At 36.5% G+C, this 24150-nt stretch overlaps 1 protein-coding gene across 4 annotated transcripts in view; it reads left to right on the top strand.

Annotated features, from left to right (window-relative positions):
- MYO16 (myosin XVI) overlaps positions 1-20561 on the top strand; it is a 357627-nt gene extending 337066 nt beyond the window's left edge. For all 4 annotated transcript variants that reach the window (XM_077173308.1, XM_077173307.1, XM_077173306.1 and 1 more), the window contains exons 34-35: positions 234-325; positions 15699-20561. In XM_077173308.1, coding sequence (XP_077029423.1) covers positions 234-325; positions 15699-15932 — 326 coding nt within the window. In that variant the 3' untranslated portion in view covers positions 15933-20561. The remainder of the gene's footprint in view (positions 1-233; positions 326-15698) is intronic.
- The last annotated feature ends 3589 nt before the right edge of the window (positions 20562-24150 follow it).

Raw genomic sequence — 24150 nt, forward strand, 5'->3', positions numbered from 1 at the left:
CAATTGCTCCTTCTTGTCAACCAGCATGCATACCTATTATATTATCCCTACATGGTAAAAAAGAATTTTTCTGTTTCAGTAAGCATGGAAATAGTAAATATTCAGGAAATATGTGATTTGGGTTTTTTTTTTTGTTTCTTTTTTAGTAAAACATATCAAGGTCTTTTGAACCTCATTTTGAAATCAACCAGTACATAAATCTCAGATTATAATTTAGTATTCTTCTGCTTTAGGATTACCAGAGGAAAATGACTTTTCCAGACTGTCTGCCAGCACTACAGCAGGCTCATCGATTCAAAGGCACAGGGAGAGCCACACTAGTCAGGTAAATATTTCATTGATAGCCTGCTAAACCACTAAAAGAGAAAAAGATCATAGTAGGCACATGTTGAAAGCTTTCTCTTGATTCAGATTTGGGTATTGGCATTGAAAAATGCAGACTACTTTAACAGGTTTGTATTGAGCTAAAGACAATAATGAATTTACTACCTTTTTTTTCACTGGAAGAATAATCATACTGAAAGGTTTTTATAGTGAGCTCAAAATTTATGAAACATATTGTTGCTGGTTGTGAGGATGCTATTTCCAGGCAAGAAATATGTCTTTTAACCCTGAGAGGACCAAGATATTATCTCTTTCAAGATACTGATTCATTCATACCAGAAATACTTCCATGAACCTGGTAGAATTAAATGTATAATTATATCATACTTTTTAATTTAAATACAATGAAGACTTTAAAAATGCTCTTAAGAATTTTTGTACAGATACCAATCAGTAATAAAATCAAAATATCTCTCAATTAAAACAGCAGCAGGTACTAAGGTAATGTGACGCTTGAATTGGTTTTTTTAACATTTCTAATGAGCTAAAGTAATTTTAAAATTGCAACATAGATTAATTCTGATGTGCATAAAATGAACAAAAAGGGATTGTGGCATTCACATTTTCTGAAAAATCCCTTCACCCCAGTTATTTCTCCTGGGAAGCTGAGAAGCCTCAGAGGAAAAGGAAAACAATAATTACGTGATTTGCTTCTCCTGTGTTTTGCTCGTTTCGAATGTGTTTGGAGATTTTTTATCCAACAGGTGATTGTTTCATTGGTTTCTGCTGTGAATTATTTTGACTTATTGGCCAATCAGGGTCAAACTGTGTTGGGACTCTGGAGAGAGAGTCACGAGTTTTCATTATTATCTTTTTAGCCTTCTGTAAGGATCCTTTCTGTATTCTTTAGTATAGTTTCATATAGCATTCTTTAATATAATATAGTATCATAAAATAATAAATTAGCCTTCTGAGAACATGGAGTCAGATTCATCGTTCCTTCCTTCATCTGAGGGCAGTCCAAATGCAGTAAGGGATAAACTTTTTAATAAGATATTTTTAAGTTCCTTCTTCAACATTTTGTATCTAATGTGAACCACTTTACCTTCTAAGTAGCCAATTTTGGGATGAGGACATTCAAAAATTTTATTATATTACTTTACTAAACAGCATTAGCATATTCTCCTGTTGTCATTATGTCTTCAGTGCACTTCTCTAAAAGGGTAGTCCCAAGTCATTTTTTTTATTTGAGATGATTGTAAGAAGTCTACAGTAAAGCTAAATATTGTCCAAATAGAAAACAAGTTGGAGCTAAGAGGACTTTTCTCAACAGAAACCTCTCATTAACCAATTGTACCATTTCCAAACTATTTTACCAGAAGGTAAGAGAAGTGCTTTATCACTTGTTTTCTGTAGGGGACAGCTGACATTTCATAACAACAAAACACTGGCCTTAGCCAAGTTAAATGAATGTTTGGCCTTGGACTCCAGCAGGAGCAAGATTCAACCTTCGACATCATACTCGGTGTTAATGTAGCTCTGAAAAACAATAAGTTTCAACTGGATAAATACGTGAGCCAACTAGTACAAAAGCCTTCGCTTTTTGTTTTTCTGCCTTACTGTCAGAAGCCCATAACTACAGGACCTATTCTGAGCTCAAAAATTGTGCCAAAACAGCACTCAGCACTACACTTATCCCTTGAGTAAGGCCAGCTAGATCTTACTGGAACATAGATGGGAACAAATCCATCTTGCACACCACACCTCACCATACCTCTCAGACTCTCAGAAACAGACTTTGACCCTCTTGTGAAAAAAATCCTTTCTTCTGTCTGCAGAGGAGTATCCTGGATAAGGGTGTATCAAATTGTCTCTGTTACATTTTTATTACATCAACCAAGCACTTATTACCTATGAGAGTGGCCAAAGAGACCTTTCTGGAAAATGAAAAGTCCAAGTCTCTGGCACTGCTCCAGTTACAAACCTCTCACGGTGAGAAGCTTTTGTCCTGAAGCACCTCACACCTCTGCTGCTAATGAGCTTACCTGGGTCAAGATGGTCATGTTTAAATTACTGCATCAGTACAGTACAAAAAGTTAAATGAACTGGATACAGGGAAGCCACTGTCCTCTTCTTCAATTCTTTGCAAATGGAAACAACATTTAAATGTTTTATTTTAGAAGCAAGTTGTTAACAATTTGCAAATTTGTGCTTTTTATTTTTCCAAAAGTACTTGCCAAAACCTTAACAGAATTTCTTTTGAAATGCCACTTTTCAGTAAATTTTCAGATGTTTTGCCAAAGTGTTTCACAAATTTTTAAAATAAATTCCATGCAATGTACTCGGAATTGCACACAGGGACAATCCTTAAATTCAAGCTCAGTAAGAACTGTGACAAGTTGAGAGAAGAAACCTGTAGTTCTGTGATTTTTGATAGAATTCCTTTAATGAATAAACATCTTCCAAAATGGTGTTGCCAAAAGAAAAAGCAAAAAATGTTCTTCTTCCCATAAAAAAAAATCTTAAAAAAAAATCTATGCTCACAGGGCTGAGAATTCTTACTGTGAAAAGCCTTCCTCAGCATTGCCAAAGCATGGCATATATTTGAAAATGACTGGGTTTAATTACTGTTGACATTTCTTAGCATGCTGCTAGAGACTATAACAGCGTACAAGCTGATGGTAAAATCTTTGCCAGGCTTCACTGTAGTAACCTTATCACTTAAAATAATTCTTGCACAGCTGTATGAAGTGGGACATATTTTTTCACAGGTCCATGATTGACTAATTGCTCTAAAGAGAAAAATTTAGTTCCTTGGATATCTTGGCAGACACTGTCACTTCAGCTAAAGGAAACTGGTTCTCTAGCTTTCAGGAGCTTCCAACATTTATGGGTTTTTAAATATCTCCCTGCTAGTTCCTTACTGAAGTGACAGCAAGAGTTAGTTCGTTTCATTTGTGTCACAGGATCTCAAGGTGAATATCCATTCCATTAAGCTGAGACACTGTGGCTGTGCTTCCATTGTGTTGTCACATCAGGTGCTAATTACCTGCATCACTGCCTGACAGTCCTGCACACTGCAAATCTACACACTCCAGAGACAATTCTTCAGGTCAGTGTCTGTCAACACGCAGCATATGGATCAATCTTTTAACAAACTTTTTTGAAAGTAGTTACCAAGCGTAAAACATCATCCAGATGATCATCCTAAAATAAAGTCTGCTAAAAAATAAAGAAGAAAAAGGTTTACTGTTGGCTATAAATGCGAATTTTCTAGGGCAGCAGTTGCAAAAAGGGCAATTTTTCCTGAATGAAAAAGAATAAAAATTGAAAAATTCCAATACTAACAAAATATTTCTCATTGGAAAGTTATGGAATAAAATTCTACTTTATTCTTTTAGAAAAAGTGGAGGAGTATTAAGGTTTAATTTTTGTCTCCTCAGGAATGAAAGAACATGCATCAAAACAAAATAAGAGTTTTGCATGTCAAAAGAACAACTATAGGGTTTTTAAACTACTACCTTTTTCTTCATATTGTTTTGTGGCGATACAGCTATAGATTTCCATGTGTTTTTAATCAATAGGTTGAAAAATATCACATAAAATATAAAGAACCTAACATCTGATATAGCACTGTAACTTCATCTTTATTCTCTGTGAAGATGAAAGTTGAAGCATGAATTTGGGGGTGAAACCAGTTATTGAAAAGTTTCATGTGCTTTTCATTTGTCCAGACAGTAGATCCTTCCCAACCCAGCACACTAGATTTTCTGTGTTTTGCGCTTTCCTTGTAAACCAAAGCATTCTATTCAAGGAAATATTCAATATTGAAAACCAAAAATCTACAGTAGAATGGTCCTACAAGAAGCAATATCCTAACCTACCCTTACAAGAAAACTTTACTCTTAGCAGAGATGCCTCTAACTCAACTTGTACAGGAAGTGTTATGGTAGCCTCTTGCTCCCCAAACAGCAGAAAACTGGGAATATTCCTTTTGCAAGCTTGATTTTAAATTACAGATTTAAAATTATTTAAACAATTATTGTTTGAAATTGCTTCAGTGATTTTTCTAAACAGTTTGGCAGTTCCAAGTGTGCCTGGATATTATTTCATGAAGTCTCGAATTCTTATGCCATAATTTCCTTCCAGAGCCAAAAACCTCACCAAAATGAAAGAGATGCTTCTTCTGGTCTTTTTTGCAATAAACTTGCTTAGGTAGGAAATTCTGGTATGACTAAGAGTAATTTCTATTTGGTCACACTCTAGGAAGTGATCCCAAAGCATATTGGCTATTCCACAAATGTTGAAATTGCTTAGAAGGGTCTAAAACCCAAAACCTCCTCTAAAGTAAAAGAGCTAAAATATTGATCCTGTGCTCTTTTTCTTTTACACAAAGTATTTTTCAGTTCCTTAACAAATCCAATAGGCTCTCTCCAGACTGTTTTTAGTGATTCCTCTGCTCTAAACAGCTGCTATGAGTGTCTATGTTTAAAAGGGGGTAAAGACCATTGAAATATATAAATTCTTTGTAATGTCGGCAATGGCAGCAAGATGAAATAGAGTCAATAAAAGCAAACCTCTATATTTTTTACCTCACACAAAAGCTAAGTGGCCCTGTCTTTTCTTCAGAGATCCAGGACTGTGAGGGTTTTTGGTGGATTGGGTTTGGGCTTTTTTTTCAATGATATTTTAAAGTTGTTATTACCATTCACTATGAAGTGGGAAGTGGTGTGAGAAAGATATAGTGGAATCAAGAAAAGCCAGCCAGCTAAAAGGGTCCTTTTTTTTCTTATGTGGGCAGCAAGAAGCAACATGGTCTGTCTGTAACAGGATGAGATGGACAACCTGAAGATAATGAACAGATGGGAGGTGAGGGACAGATTCAAGACTAGAGTGATAATAAGCATGTGTGGGGAGCAGGAGTGTGGAGTGAACCAGGCACAGATAATGGAGGATTCTAAGAAGTAAATCTGGAAAGGAATAAAAATAACTGAGAGAGAAGATAAATAATGAAATGGAACAAGGGATTTGGAAAGACAAAATATAGAAGAGCTAGAGAGGAGGAATCAACCTGAAGAAGTGATGAAAAAAAACCCTAAAAGGATGATTAGAACTGGAGGGAAAGAACAGAGCAGACGGTGGTACAGTAAAAAGAGAGGGACTAAGGAGGAAAAAAGTAGAAAGCCTATGTGATATTCTGGATTTGATATTCATATCCATACACATATCAGTGTGATCTTTTATGTATGATAAAATAAAAATAATTATAATTATTGCCTACATTTATAGGGTTGCATTCTGTGCAAGTTAGGTCTTAACCATAGTCTCCTGATGATTCAGTTGTATCGAAAGAAAGGTGTAAAAATTTCTGTTGATAGATACAAAGCCTCTGTCCAGTTTAGCTTTGAATGGCTGCATATTAGTTTATTTGTAATTGGATGATTACATGCATTCAATCCTATGGAAAGAACAAGAACACAAATAAACAAGCAACTTTCCATTCTAGTAGGTTAAGTCATATCAGACATATGACATGCCCTGGTGTAAGATTTTGGTTACCCACTTCTGAAATATATTTTATCTGCCTTGTGTTCAAAGAGGTGAGATAAAAAATCATGGTTACTTTTTCACATACGGTTATATTAGAAAATCCAGAGTCTTATCTCTTCTATTTTGTTTAAACCCCATGGTGCAGATTGGCATATTGCAGTAATATAGGAGCCAACATCTGACAATGTTAAATTGAAAGTGTCTTTTCATATTCGTGAAGTATGTATTTATTGTTTCATTACAGCTTAAGCCATAGCTCTTATTTCATGAAATCTCATTGCTTTCAGCAGTCTCTTCCCTCAGAAAGAGCTGCATATTCATTATGGTTTCAAAGGTCTTCTTTGTTCCTACTTGATTTAATATTTGTTGCCAATCACTTCTTTTGTTGGCTGTTCAAAAGTTTAAAAAATGAATAGTCAACAATGTGTTGCAATGTGTTGCTATCCCCTACCTTTTGTCACAGCTCTAAACAATGGGCTCTGGATTTTCATTCTTACTGTCCATCTCGTTTGCTCATTAGCTGGAAGTAATCTTTGATCATCTTTGAAGCAAAAAGTGGCAATCAAACAGGTCTGGTGGAGTAAAAAACCACTAACACCTTTGTAAACATGTAGCATCCAAGAGAACACATAGAACAAGCTTATCATTGATCTGAATCAGTATTTCACCCTGCACTTTTTGTTCATTGCTTCAACAGTAGCACAAAGAATATTCTTTGTAATGTCACACTCAGCAATGAAAATCAGGACCTATAACGCATTGTGGCTTTATTTTTATAAGACTTACAGCCAAAAGTATGTGCCTTATAGATTAAATGCTGTGAGGTAATGCATAGTGTAAATTCATCAGTATCCTGTGTTTATGTTGAAGGGCTCTTGGAGGGCTGATGCCCCTCTGCTAAGCAGCTATATCCCAGATCTGACTGCTGTGACCTCCACAGGTGAGAGCACAGATCCTCCTCTTTGAACCAGTGGATGTCACAGTCAGTTCCCTACATACTCCAGGTCCCTTTTCTGTCTCCAGGGCTTCATCCTCACTGCATTTGTCCTGGCAAATGAGATTGTAGAAGAGAAGGAAACAAAACCTCCTGAGTTTTGGCCTCCCTCAGCTCTGGTGTTTGGCTAGAGGGTGTAATTATCCCTCTTGGGCTGCCACGATGGCCAGTGGCTCACCCTAAAAGGCTGCCTCCAGTTTGAGCTCAAGGGGAGTGTGGTCCATCACCCCACTGTGGAGAGTGACTGCACTTTGCACTTAGGACTGCTGGGTGTGAGAGGGAATAAATTGGTTCCTCTGCCCTTCATTCTCCTGCTGTCTCACACTGCTGCATGCAGATAGCAGAGATTTGGATCGCTAACACACCGTACATTAAAATGATGTTTTCTTCTAACATTGTTTGACCGTAAGTGCAGTCTTTTTATACAACAAAGGATAATACCCAACTACAGCAAATATAAGTTGATCATTTTTGTAATTACTTAGAAAGCTTTGTGGCAAACATAGTCTGTATATAGGCAAATAAAATATCTCCATTAATGTCATGAAAAGGCAGAGATTAATTAAGTAGCAACATGACTTAGTTTGTCAGATATTTTTTGTTAGATTAGGTGCAAAGCAGTATTAGCATGGTTAGCTGAGCTGTTCCAAAAAACCTCTGTGATAAATGATTGTTTTCAGAACTCATCTTCAGAAAGACAGTTTCTGTCTGAACATATTCTTTTTCTCAAGCATCAGAGGCAAATTGAGAGGATGTCTTGGAGGTTTTAGAGAGCATTGCATAATTTTTTTATCTAGAGATAAATATTACCTTAAAGAAAAAAAAAAAACAAATTCAATATTTATTGCTGGTTGATACTTTAGTCCCTCTGGGAATGTGTCACCTTTTTGTTGACATCAGAAATCTAGAGTTGAAAAACACTCAGCCAAAAAAAAAAAAGAAAAACGGAAAGCCACAAGATCCAAATACAGAAAGTACACTCCTGTTTTGAATGTATAGACTTGCCCAACTCTACTACCAGCTATGGTAATCAGTGTGCCTGATGTTACTGTCATATATTATTGAACATTGCCTACCTTGTACTAATATTTTCTACCAGATTGCAAGTTACAGTTGTACTCAAGATTTGTGTGCTGATTTTTTTTCACAAAGATATATTGTCTTTGTTTGATTGCTGAGATACTTCTAGTCTGTATAGAGGATGATTAACAAAATTCATTGGAAATACTGTGATATAACTACTGATATATTTTAATAATATTGATATAACTACTTCACTAAAAGATACTAAATTATGGAAGACAGGTCCTGTTTTGTGACTAAAATCTATTATTTCAAAAAATAATATTAATTTTAAAAATCACCTCAAACCAAACAACCATCTCCCTCCTCCTCAAATAAAACAAAAACCAAAACAAAAACCAAATAAGCAAACTAATAAAACAAACAAAAAAAAAAAAAAAACCCAAACAAAACCCAAACCAAAACAAGCAAAAAATTCCTACGGGAAACCACAACAGTATGGCAGAAAATCAGACAACTTCCACCTGAAATAGAATTGCAGTTAGATGAGGAATGTAAAACATCCTGCCTGAGGCACAGCATAGGTGTGTGTAGCCCAAGATTCTCTTTCTAATAAAAACAAGAAGTCTCTGCTACCCAGGGTAAAGTCAGAGATATGAGATGTCTCTTTTGCAAGTGTGATCTCTCAGTTTTCAGTGCTCTGTCAGGAAGAGCCTCCAGAGGCAAAGTTCATTTAGTAGATAATTATCCTTGTTACACTTTTCTTTCATTAATTCTTCTGGAAAATCCTATCAGAAGGTGAAACTAAGGCAAACAGTGGATTTAATTTTTTAGGATGAGGTTTGAGAGCTTTCCAAGTGCCATGTGATAGCAGAGGGCTGGAGTGGGCAATCAAAGATAAAGACACCTGTGTCTGCATGATCTCTGACACAAGATCATCCCACTTCCAGCATCATTCCACAGCTGATGTTTGGAAGAAAATTGAATCTTTCCCTTGAAAACACTATCCAAGAGATAGCCATAAATTTCTTCAGAAAAGAAAACATGTCTGCCTGAATCATGTGGCAATGCATTTTTGTTAGTAAATGTTGTTCCTTTTAAATTTCATTTTAAGAACAAAGTTACTTTTAAGATTATCCCAAATTTACATGGGTCAGCCAAGTTATTACTTCCTTTGGTATGTCATCTATATAGAAACATTTCTTCTAAAAGAAGTTTATTCTTTTGCTTTAATTAGAAATTTTAACTGAGAGAGAAAAAAGTATTTTCCTGTTTAGAAAAAAGAAAATGCATTGCATTTTCAGTTACAGCTCTCAGTAATGTTTTGCTGGCATACCTCCTCCAGAGAAATTCTAGATTTGCACCAGAGAGAGTACCTGTCTTCTTTGCCATTTTCTCCTTTCCAATGAACCCATTTGACATCCATTCAGAGCTTTGTTTTTTGGACATTGTAAAGTTGCTCCAACACAAAGAAAAATCATCAGCAGTTTAAAAGAATAATTAACGAAAATCACTTTATTTTTGTATATCGCATATCAAGTTAGTACATTCAGTGGGCCTGCTATTGTAAAAAAAATGCCTATCCCAGCACTCACATGACAATCACATGAATCAGTTTGGATCCCAGTGTTATGTTTCTATTTGAGGATTTTAATTGGAACATTGAAGCATGTAAGCTCATTTGTTATAGCTGCTCTCTGCTCCGTGCTGGGGTCATTCATGATCAATGTAGGGTTTCCAATCAAAAACAAATTTACATATTGATTTGATTTATGTTGAACGCTTACCTAGGCTTCTTAACACACCCTTGGCTTACTGTGTGCTTTCCCCTTATATATTTAAATGAGTATTTTATTGGTAAAAAACATGTAGACTATCAAATTTTTAATTTTTCTTGATTCAGTAGTCAATGGAAAAGCAATCCTTTCCTGCTTTCTGCTCTTTTTTTAACATTAAAAAAAACCCCAAATATATCTGTTGGTACCTGAAGGGTTAGGATTTTTGGAGAAGTTGCAGTGTGCCTGTTCTGTAGTTTGGAAATAAAGTTGTGACATGCATGTTTGGAAAGAATCAGTGTGGGGGCTTTTCAGATTAAAAAAAAAATTAAATAAGGCCAGTAAAATGAGTTAGAAACATTTTTGTGAGAGTTGCATACTAGTTGAATCAAAATATGTTGCTCTTGCTAATAATTGCATGCATTAAGAGTTATTTTCTGAATTACTGAATGAAATGGTGTTTAATTTTGGAATAAGAGGTCCTTCTCATTATTGTTTTTAAAACTGGGGATCCACAGAAGATCTAGTGGGGTCTGTGAACTGCTTTTGAGGGCTGTAATAAGGTTAACTGTGAGTCACCTCATGGCTGAAATTTATTTGGCTTTCATACTTAGGCAGCCTACAAACTGAAAGAGATTGTAAACAGGGGTTTTGTCAAGGCAGTTTCATTTCTAAAATAATTATGATATTTTTATCATCAACAATATACATTTATTGAATAATTCACTTTAGATCCTGATAAAAGTTTAGAAAGATAAAATCATTGCTCTCCTGAATTCAGTCTTGCCATGGATTCTGTGATTTCACTAATGGAAGAGAAAAATTAATGATGTAATCTGTGAGCATTTACTAACAGTTACACATTGATAAAGCTATTGAAGAAAACAACTGACATTATTTATCCAAATAAAAATATGAACCAGCCACAAAATGCATGTGTCTCAGGAACACAGGTTTATGTGCTTTGCAGGTCCTTACATTGCTCTGTGAGTTTCTGTTGTGCTTATATGTTTATAAGCAGGAACCTTACTAGAACTTAAAGAAGCAACTGGTTTTAGTTGGTAGTTCTGGTGGTTTAGTAATAAAATATGAAGTGCTACATTTTTCACAAAGAAAATTATTTGTATGTTTTAAATAATATGTAATTAGCATATGCAATTAAATACTTCATTTCTGGTGGATAGTAGTAAAAACAATGCACTCACAAATGAAAAATTTACTGGAGTAGTATACACATATTTTTTAAAAGATGAACCCTACTATTTCATCAGTGAGGGAGCAAACTGAGGTGCAATACTGAAAAGGATCTGCCAATAATAAATCTCTGTTTGTCAGACTGTCTAATGAACCCTTTAGTCATAGGCTGATGATTAAGACTCTGTTGCATTTGACACACAAACAGAGAATGTAAGTTCTTGACTTCTGAATGTTACAAAACATCCTCTATAAAGTTATAGTGCTTGATCTTTTAATGCAGAATGAATTTCTTGAAATTCTAGAGCTAAATCTCTAAATAACTCAAAGTTAATTTTAAATGTGCCAGTTAATCACTTTATCTGGCATACTTTTTGTCAAAAATTATTTAAAATATGAAACCTTTTACTTTCTATAATTAAAAACTTGCTGAATTTTTAACTTGCATATGAAATAGACTGTCATTAAAATAATTTATTGACTTACCTTATATCAACTCATCTTGATTCTAAGACAAAGTTGAAATCCATTATGTCTTCTTTAGGCTGTAAAGTGAAATCTAGGCAGAATTTACAATCCTAAATCCAAAAGGCAGTTCAGAGTCTCATTCTCCAATGACTATGCAATACTCAAATGTGTATAGGCAAAATTGTGTTCTAAACCTTTCATGACTGCCAGCATATAACCAAAGTGCTCTGTCTCCAGTGTTTTTTTGTGCATTAGAACCACAAAGGACTCTCTGAAGGATTTACTTTAGCACACTAATCTGACTGCACAAAGCACAGGAGTCAGAGACCTGCTCTGTGCTCAGAGTCCACCCCTTGTAGTTGCAGTGTCCTCTCAGCAAGTGAGAACTTGATCTCTTCCTTAACCTGAAAGAACTGTTGTGGTTTGACCATGGCTGAACACCAAGTGCCCACCAAGCCACTCTATCCCCCCCCTGCAACAGGACAGGGGGAAAAAACAAGACGGAAAAAATTCATGGGTCAAGATACAGGCAGTTTACTAAAGCAAAAGTGAAGGTTGTGCATGTGCAAGCAGCAAAGGAAAAAGAAAACAAAAAGGTTTCATTCTCTACTTCTGATCAGCAAGCAATGTCTGGCCACTTCCTGAGAAGCAGGGCTTCAGCATATGTGGAGGTAGTTCTGGAAGGCAAATTTTGTAAATAATTAATGTCTCCCCTTCCCCATGCTTTTTCTTTTAGGTGTGCAGATCTTATATGGTATGGAATATCCCTTTGGTCATTTTGGGTATGCTGTGCTGGCCTAGTTGTGTCCCCTCCCAAAATGTTGCCCACCCCCAGACTACTGGTCAGGTGGGAATGTTGGAAACAGCACTGTGGCTGTGCCAGCACTGCTCAGCACCAGCCAAAACACTGCAGTGCTATCAGCTCTCCTCTAGCTCCCAATGCAAAGAGGAAAATTATTTTCATCTCAGCTAGGACTGACACAGAGAAGCTGAATCCATATCTTCTAATTTTCCAATATGCTCTAACTTCTAGAGAATGATGAAACTCTTTCCATATATCTTGTGATGGAACTTAGCCATTGGTGTTCTATCACCAACCAAAATCCCTGATGCCAGTAAGAGAGAATTTGATTTTACAGCCTGAGAGTTTGGGTTGTGAAGTGGAAGGAATGAATCCTGAAAGCTCCTCCCTGGGCTGCTCATTACAAATTTATTTTGTCCATCTTACCATATTTTGCAGTGAAAAATATGGATCTGGTTTAAATCCTTCAATCCATCGCAGTTTCCAATTAGTGGCTGTGGTAACTCCACAGAAAAGTTCTTCTTTTGTGTATGACTTTGACACTTCAGCTTTTCTTGTTTGCTTATAAAGAACTCTGGATACTAAACACAGGGATGGCGTTTCCACCCAATGGCAGAGCTGTTAATGCCAATGTTTGTTTTGTGGGTCTAACCCAAATGCTGTGTTTAACATGTCTGACTGACCATTGACTTTCACTATGAAAATCCTGGTCTACAGTTGCTGATACAGGTGGTGGAAGTTGTTTGTTTAGTGTCCATTAAAAGATCTGTAGTCTTAAATTAATTAATTCCTACACACATCATTCACCCTTCACAATATATCACTCAGGATATGGAATAATAATGAAGAAACATAGCTTACTGTTTTACCTTGTGCTTCATGTAAAATTATTCAGCCAACCCTTTCTATAATGAATATGTATAGTAGATATTTAGCTCGTCACAGGTCTAATCATAAATGGAAAAGAGAAAATATATCATGTTATTCAAATAGATCTAATTAAATTAATTGGTTCATTTAGAGCTCTGCCACTTCTCATGCATTTTCACCCATTTCATTTTGACTGCAGTTTCATCTCATGTCTTTCATCCAGGCTCTTTTCCAGTTTATTTACCAGATCAGTTTCACAATGAATAAATGTTTGAGATATTTTTCCATCCTTGTTTTAGAAAATGAGATAAAATATGTACACTTATTTGTTAACTGGACCAACTTTTTTCCACTATGCACTGGAAAATGAGCTCTAACTGATAACCTAATATTAATTTACAGCTTGCATAAGCAGGGCCAGTATAATAAAGCTTCTTCAATGCCTATAAGCTATAAGCAGGATACATTTGTCAATTCCATGCCAAGGCAAAATGTACTCACTGCTCACCTGCACCTATGTGCCTTTGTGTTCCTTGGAATGGCACTAGCACTGTCTGTTTTCAAATACTCTGTCCATCTCTCAATCTGAAAATTCTTCCAGACTTTATTAGTCATGCTTTCAAACGTTTGTCACCAGAACACATCCAATTACACAGTTTCAAAATATCTATTTTTTGTAACTATATTTGTCCTCCAATGTTCAGGCATGTCTTTGATTAATTATCTCTGAAACTCTTCCATGGAAACTCTTGCAATGACAGTCTAACAAAACTTGGTTCTTGTGTTTTCCAGCACCTCTCTAAGAAGCATCTCTAGTGCAGATGCATGAAATATCTAAAATTTTGGGACAAATAAGATGTCCAAATTGGGAAGACTGTATTCCAATCTATGTATGTTCTAAAACGGATTATGTTCATAATTTAAACCCACAAGAAACTACAGAAAATGGCCAGAAATGAGTAAGCCATGGTGACTCACAAACTACCCAACTGTTCTATAGGATAAAGCCACCTGGCCTTTCTTGATAAGTTGTTTCCAAGTGCAAACTTTTGTCTTGTAATCTTCTATATACTGCTGAAAAAAATAAAAGGTAGTATGTTTTGTCTCTGATGTCCCTCTAGCAATATATGTGAAACATTTAATTTTTATCTGAGTTGTTGAGATTCCCTGTGTCATTTTGTGTAAATATAAAAGCAAAGAGGCTTTTTAATTTTATAGTGATATGTAATTGAGATACACTTTAATTAAGTCTTTCAAACATTTTCATTTTTCTTCTTTAAAAAAAAATTCAGAACTTTAAATTGTTTTTTATTATACCTGTTATTAAGACAGGTATATTATATGTTAATGCATTTCTCTTTGAAGTATCAACCAACCAGAAATTAAGCAAATTCCCTGTACATGTTCAGGTACATCCATGTAAGGGCTCATTCCTTCTCTGACACCTTGTGCATGTGAAAGGTCTGACTTGCACAGGACACATTTGAAATAGCAGTGTAAAGCCTGGATAGCCTCTGTACCCAGGCACTTGCTATTCCATGGGGGAAGAGCAGGAGCCACAGGAAGAGCCCACAGGTAGTTCTTCTGCCCCAGGAACCCCATTGTCTATCAGTGACAAAAATGCCCTTGATGTCACTCAGCTTTCCTTGCAACTGGAACTAATCATGTGTGGGGTGTCTCATGAGCACTGCACATCATTTCCTTTTTCATAACCAACTTGTTGCTATCCCTCATTATGACAAGTAGAAATGCAGCCTTAGTGTGAGGCCATTGTGTGAGGTGAAATGTGGACATTTTAGTCATGCCACAGGTGCCTCTTACAGGTGCTCCTCTGGGGCTCATAAGAAAGAAGGTAACAGGATAAGGGTTGTGGACTATTAGATGTTATGATGGACTTGTTTCATATTTTCTAGTTAAGCCTTTCCTGCTACAGAATGCTCCCAAGACAATGGATCTCAATCCTTGCTGTAGGGGCTGCTGTACTGCATAGGTGTCAAGTAAGTCTTAAAGGATGGTGAGATGGACTTCATTGCTTCATGGACTTGTGCTGCCATGAGGGCTTCAAACTGACTTGAATAAAATAAATAATCACTGCAATAGAAGAGTTAAATGGAAGGGAACAGTTTCTTCTAAGTGGATTATGAATCTAGTACAGAACTGTGACTCCTTCAGAATGAATTTATAAGTAGATTCAGGCCAGCTGAAACTACAGTTAAAGCAGTTACTGTATACTCTGGAGGAAGACAGAGACTGCCCCCTGATGCTGAGGATAACACCTGTCTCTGACAAGTAGCTTTACTGATTCTAATATGCAACAAAGGTTATGGTTTCTTGGTTATGGCTATTTGGTTAGAGGAAAAGCCTTGCTACTCCTGCAGCAGATGTAGGCAGTCTGCTTTGTGTGTTTTAGAGAATTGTGTTCATGTACCCTTTGATGAAACAGGGAAGTTTTTTCTGTTTCATTTTTGGCAGTTGCTTCATACAGCTTCAGACATTGTGACTTCAGACGCTGTGACTTTCAGCCATGAGACTGCAATAAGGCAATTCTAAATCACTAATGTTGTTTATTTTCAGTGTAAAAATTTAAAACCTTTTTGAAGGACAAGTTTGCTTCAAATTATTGACAGGCTTACTTGATCTGTTTTCCTTATCCACTTTTATTATTATTGTTGCTGTTATTATTATTTTCTTCTCACAGGTAATTCATCAGCTTAGACTTTCCGAAAATGAGAGTGTGGCTCTACAAGAGCTTCTAGATTGGAGGAGAAAGCTGTGTGAAGAGAGAGAAGACTGGCAGCAAATATTGCACAATACTGAGCAAAGAATCTCAGCCCCACCTCCACCCCCTTGTAAGAAGCCGACGCTGCTGAAGAAGGTAGAAGATACCTCCTGCAACAGACTCTCTTCAGGCATATGGGACACCACCATATGATTCAGATGTGTGTTTGCAGACTGCTAGAAATGGAACCATCTAATGACTTCAATCTGCACAATCAGCAAGTTTCCTTCCCTTCACAAAACGTGCAGGGATTTTTTACAAGCACTAATTCGATAGCACAGGATGGAGGAGTTGTTTAGATCTGTTGTGTGTGTGTGTGTACATGTGTGTTTGTTCTTTTCATATATATACATGTATACATATATGTGTGCACCAGCAAGTACATATATGTATGCATGTGTATATATGTATGGAGACAAACTGCACTATAAGTACTTAGCTTAAAAGTACAAAACAGTCACATAGAGTTCTCCCATGGACAATGAAGAAAATATGTTAAGCAAATGATGATGGGGAGAAGTGACTGACAGACATTTTGGAGAGATCAGGAAAGTCTGTGTGCACACTGTACAGCTGTTTTATACAGTACAAAAATATGTTTCTTGTTCTCTAATGAATGGGTTTATTATCTTACATGTATACATATATATATATATATTTCTTTGTAGATGTCTGTGTTCCATGGAAATTATTTACATGTTTATTTCTGGTGTTTTATAACTTCATGCAATTGGTGCTGTCGTTCTTTCTTCAAAATACAGGTAATAAATTCAGTACTTGCATTTTTCTTTTATAGATTATCTTTAACAACATACCAAACAGTTTCAACACTGTGTTATTTTTTTCAGAACTGGCAATATCCTTTCTAAAATCCAATCCCGAAATTCTTGCAAAGCTCCTATGTGCAGGAGTGATTTGGTGCTGTTCACAGTCATGAATTAGAGACCATTACTTCTTTTTGATGGACCTGCATTTCTGAATGTGTGAACTGTGAATTTGAAATTACATCTCAAATCTTATTTCATTCTGGGTTATGTAAAATAATGAGGCATTCATTTAGATTATAAGTGTGGTTTGAAATTCATAACTGATTATGCATAAGGTCAGGTGTCAGAGGAAAGATACATAGTGGTAATGAGGTATGAAAATAGGTCTGTGATTTACTGTTACAGGCCAGAAGGCTTTGCAGAGAAGGGTATATCAAAGTATTATGTCCTTATTATGGTAGCACAGTGATGCATTTATACCTCAAATTTCATGTAATGAAATGGTTTCAGAAATTGCAGCATTCTAGTTAGTGTAGATGAGTTCTGAGCAGTAATGTTAATTTATGGAAAACATGCTGCTGGGAACTTGTCAGTTATTACCTAGCAGTCTTTCAAATACTGTTTTGCCACTAAAAGGTGTCATTTATATATATTTAAAGGTACTTTTCTGGGGCTACTTATTTTAAGTTCTTGGAGTATGTAGAGCCAGTGTGGAACCCTTTTCTTGGTTGTTTGTCCCATTCCTATTGAGATGCAGGAAAAAGTGTTACCAGTTTTGCAAGTGGATATAAAACAAATATTTTCAAATATAAGCTAGATCTAAAAAGGTGCACTCATTCTTGGTTAGAAGTTGTGGGAAAAGGGAAAAATCCATAGAGGTGTAGGTTTTTCCATCATGTTTGATAAAATTTCAATCAGGCTGAATAGTTAAAAACAACCACATGCTGGTTTGATTGTTTATACAAGGAAGCAGCAAAACTCAAATTGTTCCCATGAGTATCATCAAGCTGTAGCAGAATTAAGCACCTTCTCTTGCTGGAGATTAAAACAGACATTTTGAGTGGACAAGGAAGGGAAGACACCGAGTTAGCTCAGAATTATACCTTGTTACCACTGTTAGCTTCAGGGAAGTCCTCTGTGTAAGATATCCATTTCTATTTCATGGAGAATGAGGAACTCTAGACTCCAGAATGAGGAACTTTAGATTTACCTTTGACTGATATAAACGGCCACAGACAGTGACTTTATCCAGGAGGGGCAGGTAACCCCTGTGAGTGAGGTTATGCAGAAAAAACTCTCATCTGCTACACAATTATGTCACAATGAGGCTATGCCTTGAAGAACTGAGGTTTCTGGTTTTTGCTCAGATAACCAGGGACACACAGAGATCCCTCTGTGAGTGCACAATCCAACAGCTCCAGAACTGGATGCAGAAGAGCTAATTAACCTGACCTTGCAGCTATTTTGCCTCCAGGATGCAGGTTGTTATCCCCACATGGCACAGCATCCCTGTCTATAGCCACAAGAACCTCTCTCCAGGCAGGCTGGCAGTGCTGAGCACCTCAGTGCACTGAGACGTGCAGACATGCCCTGAGGCTTATCACTCCCCAAATGGGCCTGGCAAGCAGCCCTCCCATAAACGCTATCCTATTGCTAACCCTAATGCTCTCTAGCTGGCTCGACCACTGGTAGCAATCAATCCACAGCAGCCTGGATGTTTAAGACAAGCTGTAAAAACTGACTGAGGAGAAGCCAGTTTAGATGATGCCAAAATCCCTGCTGCTGCAGTGAGCTTGCTCCCAGTGACTGAGCTATTTGTAAGGTGAGCTTGTGTATCTCCAGATGACACCGTTGTCAGTGCTGCACTTGGAACGCAGGAGTACCCAGAGGGGAGAAAAGGCATTTGTCAAAGGGAGTTTAAAACGGGAAACAGTATAAATATACATTATCCTACTTGCAGTCCTTGCTAAAAGTTGTTTTAGAACTGTGAGCAGCCTCAGGAACTCAACTGCAGGAGTTCAAACAAGGTCTTAAGGAACTTTTTTGCTTCTTGTTCATAGTCCACATTGTGCCCCATTACAGTGGTATGGACAAGCATGGAAAAAAAGGTGTGTAGATTTTCTAGCAGTTTCAGCAACACAGTTACATGGGAGAAGCCAGTACATTCCTGATTCTGGCAGTCTGATTCCACAGACAATAAGCAAAGCAGATTATGATCCCCTGTGCAGAAGGCCTTCATGCTAATTTTTGCAAACTTGGGTAAGATGTGTATTTTCTGGGGTTGCTCTTTAAAGCATGTCACCACAGTGCACAGACAAAGTTAGAAGATTTTTTTTTATTTGTTTCAATTTTTATTTTTTTTTTTAAATTCCAGGTTACATAATGGCTAACTTTTTACTTGGAAAGATTTTTCATTATATTGCATTAAAGTACAGTAGTACTATAGGAATAAAGTACTTGCTCTAAAACATGTTTTAAATATTTCTCTAATGTCAGTAAAACACTCTAGAGTGTGACTTATGAAGTCATAATTCACACCTAGTGTGTTCATTGGTCTCTTGGCCTTTGGCCTTGAGCCTAACAATGCAGTTGGTAGGGAATTATTATACCATAATTCACACCCCACTGTGTCTTATTGCTTAAATAACCATACCCCCAGAGGTGTCTTAAAACTACCATTAAAGTTTATATTGTGTATCAAAATGTGTTTACAGGGCTGGGAAAATATACTATTGACATTTTGAAAGGTTGAGAAGTAGTTTTAGCAGAACTGTACAGTGCTTGTAAATTTATCTCCCCAGTGGAGTGTGCACCAGCCAATTACAGTATTTCTTGAGTATATGAAGTCCTGTCTTGCGCATTAAAAATAGCTTAGAAATAAAAAAGCCTTATGAATTTAATATTCTGAAGGGGAAGATTAAACTTATGGGCATGCTAATGCCCTTAATATCCAGTGAAAAATCTAAAATATATTTCTATTTGCAATAAAGCAATTTCAGGATGCTGGGATTATCATCAGATAATCACTCCTCCACATTGTGCCTTATTGCTTAATTTTTAATATGTGAAAAAACCAAAATGCCTAACAAGTCAATCTGTCCTTCAGCATAAGGTAAGAATAATCAGATACATTTTACACTTTAAAAAGTCATTGGTCTTAAAGCCAAGGAAATTATGAAATCATATTAAGCCACAATAAAAGGAAAACAGCGTCTATTGGCAGGAGAAATTTTTTAAAGCTTGTATACCTTACTTGTTAATTCTGAAATAGCACTTGGTGTTTTTTAGTTGTTGTAGTTACATTCCTGCTGCAGTTTTTAAGCAAAACTTTGTTTTTAAAAACTGACTTAAATGTTCAAAGAAATACATGCACCGATATTTTTCAAACGATCTGTGTACAGCATGAAGTGATAAGCCTTTTAAAAATTTGCATTGTTTACAAAACAATAGTATGATTGTTGAGTAAGTGAATTGCATTTACCTTTTTATTTTTTGCCAGTGATCCTTTTTTTCTAACAGGTTTAATTACTTTCATTAATAACTTTATTATACTGCAGATCCTTTGTGTGTGGGACAAAGAATTTCATTAACTTGCTAGGAAAGCATAATAGATTGTAGCATAGTTCTAAAGTGATAGTAATAGCCATATTAGTTGTAGCTTTTAATTCTGCTGTATAGTATTAGCATCCCTAGTAATCCTGTTATTCTTATCTCTATAAAGCCTGCTAATATCTGAAATGCTCGGAGGAACTTTAAGTAAGTTTTGCCATTCACTTGTTAAATAATAAATGTAACTAAACTCTGTACAAATCAGTTTTCCAGAATGGTGTTAAACATTTCATGGCTTTGTGTTTTAAATATATAATTTTTAAAAAGAAAACACCACCTGAGCATAACTATTTGACAATAGCTGAACAAAATAGAAGAAAATGCTTTTCTTCCAGTTCTGCTGTTCTCTGTATACTCAGGACTTTCCTTTTAAGAAGAAATAAATAAATCCCAGTACTGGCTTATACTGTGGCTGTGAGAATTAGATCATTAGCAAAGACTGTCTGTTCTCCTCACTGTGGTTTGGCCTTGTCACCAACCCATGAATGTATGCTGGATCTGGTCAAATCATGCATTTTGCTGTGAAGTGTCATAGAAAAGTTCAGTCAAGTCATTATTTGACTTTTTGCGGACTTTTGATTTATTACACTAAACAAAATAACCTCCTCTTGAATTAATTAGACATATTTATTTCAACCTTACTTAGCTTGGTTTGGTTCTCATATATGTTTAGCCTAATTTTTAATCAGACTTTTATGATAAAAAAGAAAATGTTAAATGAAATTACAGCATAACCTTTAAAATTCTATTTTGAAAAAAAATACTTTAAAATACTGAAATAGAATATTTCAGTATTTCAACATGTTTTTCACCTTTTCTAGCTGAAATTATGTCTTGGATGCAGTCTGAATTTGCACATAATTTCAACTCTTCACAAATATACATTTTCATAAATCCACTCTTCTCTGAAAAACCACACTAAGGGATAATTCTTGTGAAGTGCAGGAGAATTGCTGATGTCTTTTGAAGTATCAACAGGGAAAATTTGACAAGCATGGGTATATTGCTGTCATAGCACTGTTCATGTGATAATTATTAGCTAATGCTGGTGCCCTCCCTCTGTTTTATTTGGGCTTTAGTCCCTTCTCAGTTTACCTGGATATGTAGTCACCTGTCTCCTGATACTCATTAGAGTACAGAAAGAAAAGTGCTGAATCTGTCATATACTCTCAGAGAAAGGGGAGAAATGTGTTGCAGCCTCTTTATAATTACAGCTTAATATAAATTACTTACATGTTTCCAAAAATGAGTATTGGAATGCAACTTTCTCACTGTCCAAGTATGACTAGCTTGGCCATACCACTAGCTTAGAGAGTTGTGGCAATGAAATAACCAGAGCTATTAAATTATTTTTTATGCAGATATAGTTCCTCTGTCTTACCACATAGTACAGCTTGGTGGTCAGAAAACTCGGGGACTATGAATCCTTTTGGGAAGGCAACTCCATGTGGTTTGTTTGAATTAAAACCATCTCTATCTGAAAGAGTGGTCAGAGCCTTACAGATCAGATAGTCAGGCAAGGAGCTCCCAAATTTGACAGGGCTAAGATAGGAAAACATTCTTCAGTGGATGGGTAAGTTTGAGTAAATGCTTTGGAATTTTCCAGATATCATGACCTTCCTCATGGTTCTGACCAGTAGCCTGAATATAGATTTGGTCTAAATTCTTGCCTAATGAATCTAGTCACAATCAGTCAGTGCAGTTAAAAATATTTTGAATAGAAATTACTTCATCTAATCATCTAAATTTATACTTTAGTAACATGATTACTGAAAGTATTTGTTCACATCTTGCTTTTACTAACATAGTGCCATGTCTGTAATATGAATTTAGCAGTTAGAAAAGGGAAAAAGTAAAAAAAGACAATATGGAAATTAGAGCATGTGAAACATATGTTTTATGTTCATGCTGAGACTGGTGGTCCTTGAGATTTAGAATTATCATAAGTAACATGGTAGATGCTATATCATCAGAGATCAAGACAATGTCCCAAAAGTAGCTCTCAAAGTTTAAAGACTTCTTTCTTCCTTAAGCTCCTGTCCTATGTAATCCCTGACTTCTCACCAGGCATGAGTAGTTACCAAAGTCAGACATCATGCAGCCTGGAAAGAGTTTGTCTCCTGGGGGAGACAAACACCCAGACCTCAGCTTCTCTGAGCTGGGAAAGACATTTCATTTAGTTGATCAAAGACACAATGATGGATGATTCCTATCAGATATCTTGTGTAAGTGTGCTTGCTTTTCTGGACAAGATATAACACTCTCTAGCAGGCTTATTTTTTAAACAGAGAGGTTGATTTGTAGCTGGGGGATGGGGGTCTAGTTTAAGTCCATGATTTTACAAAGATCTTCAGTTAAGTTCAAGATTTGACCCCAACTGATTTTTGTGGCTCACAGATGATTTACTTATTTCTGTGTGTGTACAAGAGTCCTACCAAATATTCAAATAAGATATTCCAATTAAAAAAAAAAAAGAAAGAAAAGTAAAAAAGGGAATGTATTTGTCTAATATTTCATGTAATCCCTGTAGAGGAATAAAAGGCCAGATCTGGTGAGGATTCAGTTCCTACAAGGAAATTACACTAGACCTGCCTTTTAGGTGCCTTGTTTCTGGAGAGGTAGGCAGGACTAAACTGGGTTTCCATATTGGCTGTTCTGGGCTTCCAATTCCTGACTCCATCTGACTCCAAATTCTCATCATGAAAGAGACACTGTACTCAGGAGAGAAAAGGAGAATCATGGCTTTGTTTATGTTGGAAAAGACCTCTGACATCGAGTCTGACAGTAAACCAAACACTGCCAAGTCCATCACTAAACCATGTCCTTAAATGTCACATCTACAAGTCTTTTAAATACCTCCAGTCTAAACCTCCCTGGCACATCTTGAGGCCATTTCCTCTCATCCTAACACAGCTTGTTACTTGTGAGAAGAGACCTCCCCACACCTCCCTACATCTTCCTTTCAGGGACTTGGAGGGGGTGATGAGGTTGGATTCCTTTACTGCCAAGGCAGGCTATTGAAACTTCTTGCCCCCATGGGTAAAGGTGTTTCCTGTCCAATCAGCCCCCAATCTGTTCTGTTACATAGGGGTTTTCCACTAAGGATCCAAAATTTTAATTTGTTTTTGAACAATGTTAATGTTCTGCCAGCCCATTCCTTCAGGCTGCCAGCATCCACTGACACACCAGCCCTGTCCTCCAGAGATTAACTGAAGCATTGACTCCTCTTCATCCTGCTGCATGCACAGAATTTGCTGTGTATTATGCACAAATGTATTGATTGTACAGCTCATTAATAAAGATACTATCTTCCTCAGTGTTAACCCTGAAGGAAAGCTATTATATGGCTGACAGCTGGACTTTATGCTGTTGTAATACACTTTGAACCCGGCAGTCCAGCTAATTTGTGACCAAACATGAAGTCCACCTACCTGAGTCATATCTCATTAGTTAGAGTGTAGGTTGCTCTCATAGACAACAACTTTGGTTCACAATAAAGTAAAGAAAGAGATGGCTGAAAATAAGTTCCAAGAAAGTAATCATTGGCAAACTGGCAGGAAGCAGAGATTCCACATTAGATCTCTTAAGAGTCATCTGAGAGCCCAAATATTTGTTATTTGAATAGAAGAAGAACTAAGGATGGCACCAAACTCAAATAAGCTTATAAGAATGCTGGGCCAGAATTCAAAATTATAATGAAAAATTGCCAAACATTCTCCCACAGTGTAGGAATGAAAGAGATGCTCATTTAGCCCTCAATGGAGAAAAGCATGCCCACAGTGTGAGACATGACAAGGCTTCAAGACTCAAAGCTCTCTAGAGAGAGGAAAAATCAGTTTTGGAAGACCATGTCTAGGAACTGAGCATAGTCTGGTGGAGTTTGTGAGTACCGTGCTGAGACAGCTGTCTATGGCACACAGCACTTGGCATGAAACAAACTGTATTGTCATAGGTGTGGTATTGCATGGAGATACACTTTGTGAATGTGTGTGCAC

This window comes from Agelaius phoeniceus, chromosome 2 (genome assembly GCF_051311805.1).
Source record: "Agelaius phoeniceus isolate bAgePho1 chromosome 2, bAgePho1.hap1, whole genome shotgun sequence".
Lineage (NCBI taxonomy): Eukaryota > Metazoa > Chordata > Aves > Passeriformes > Icteridae > Agelaius > Agelaius phoeniceus.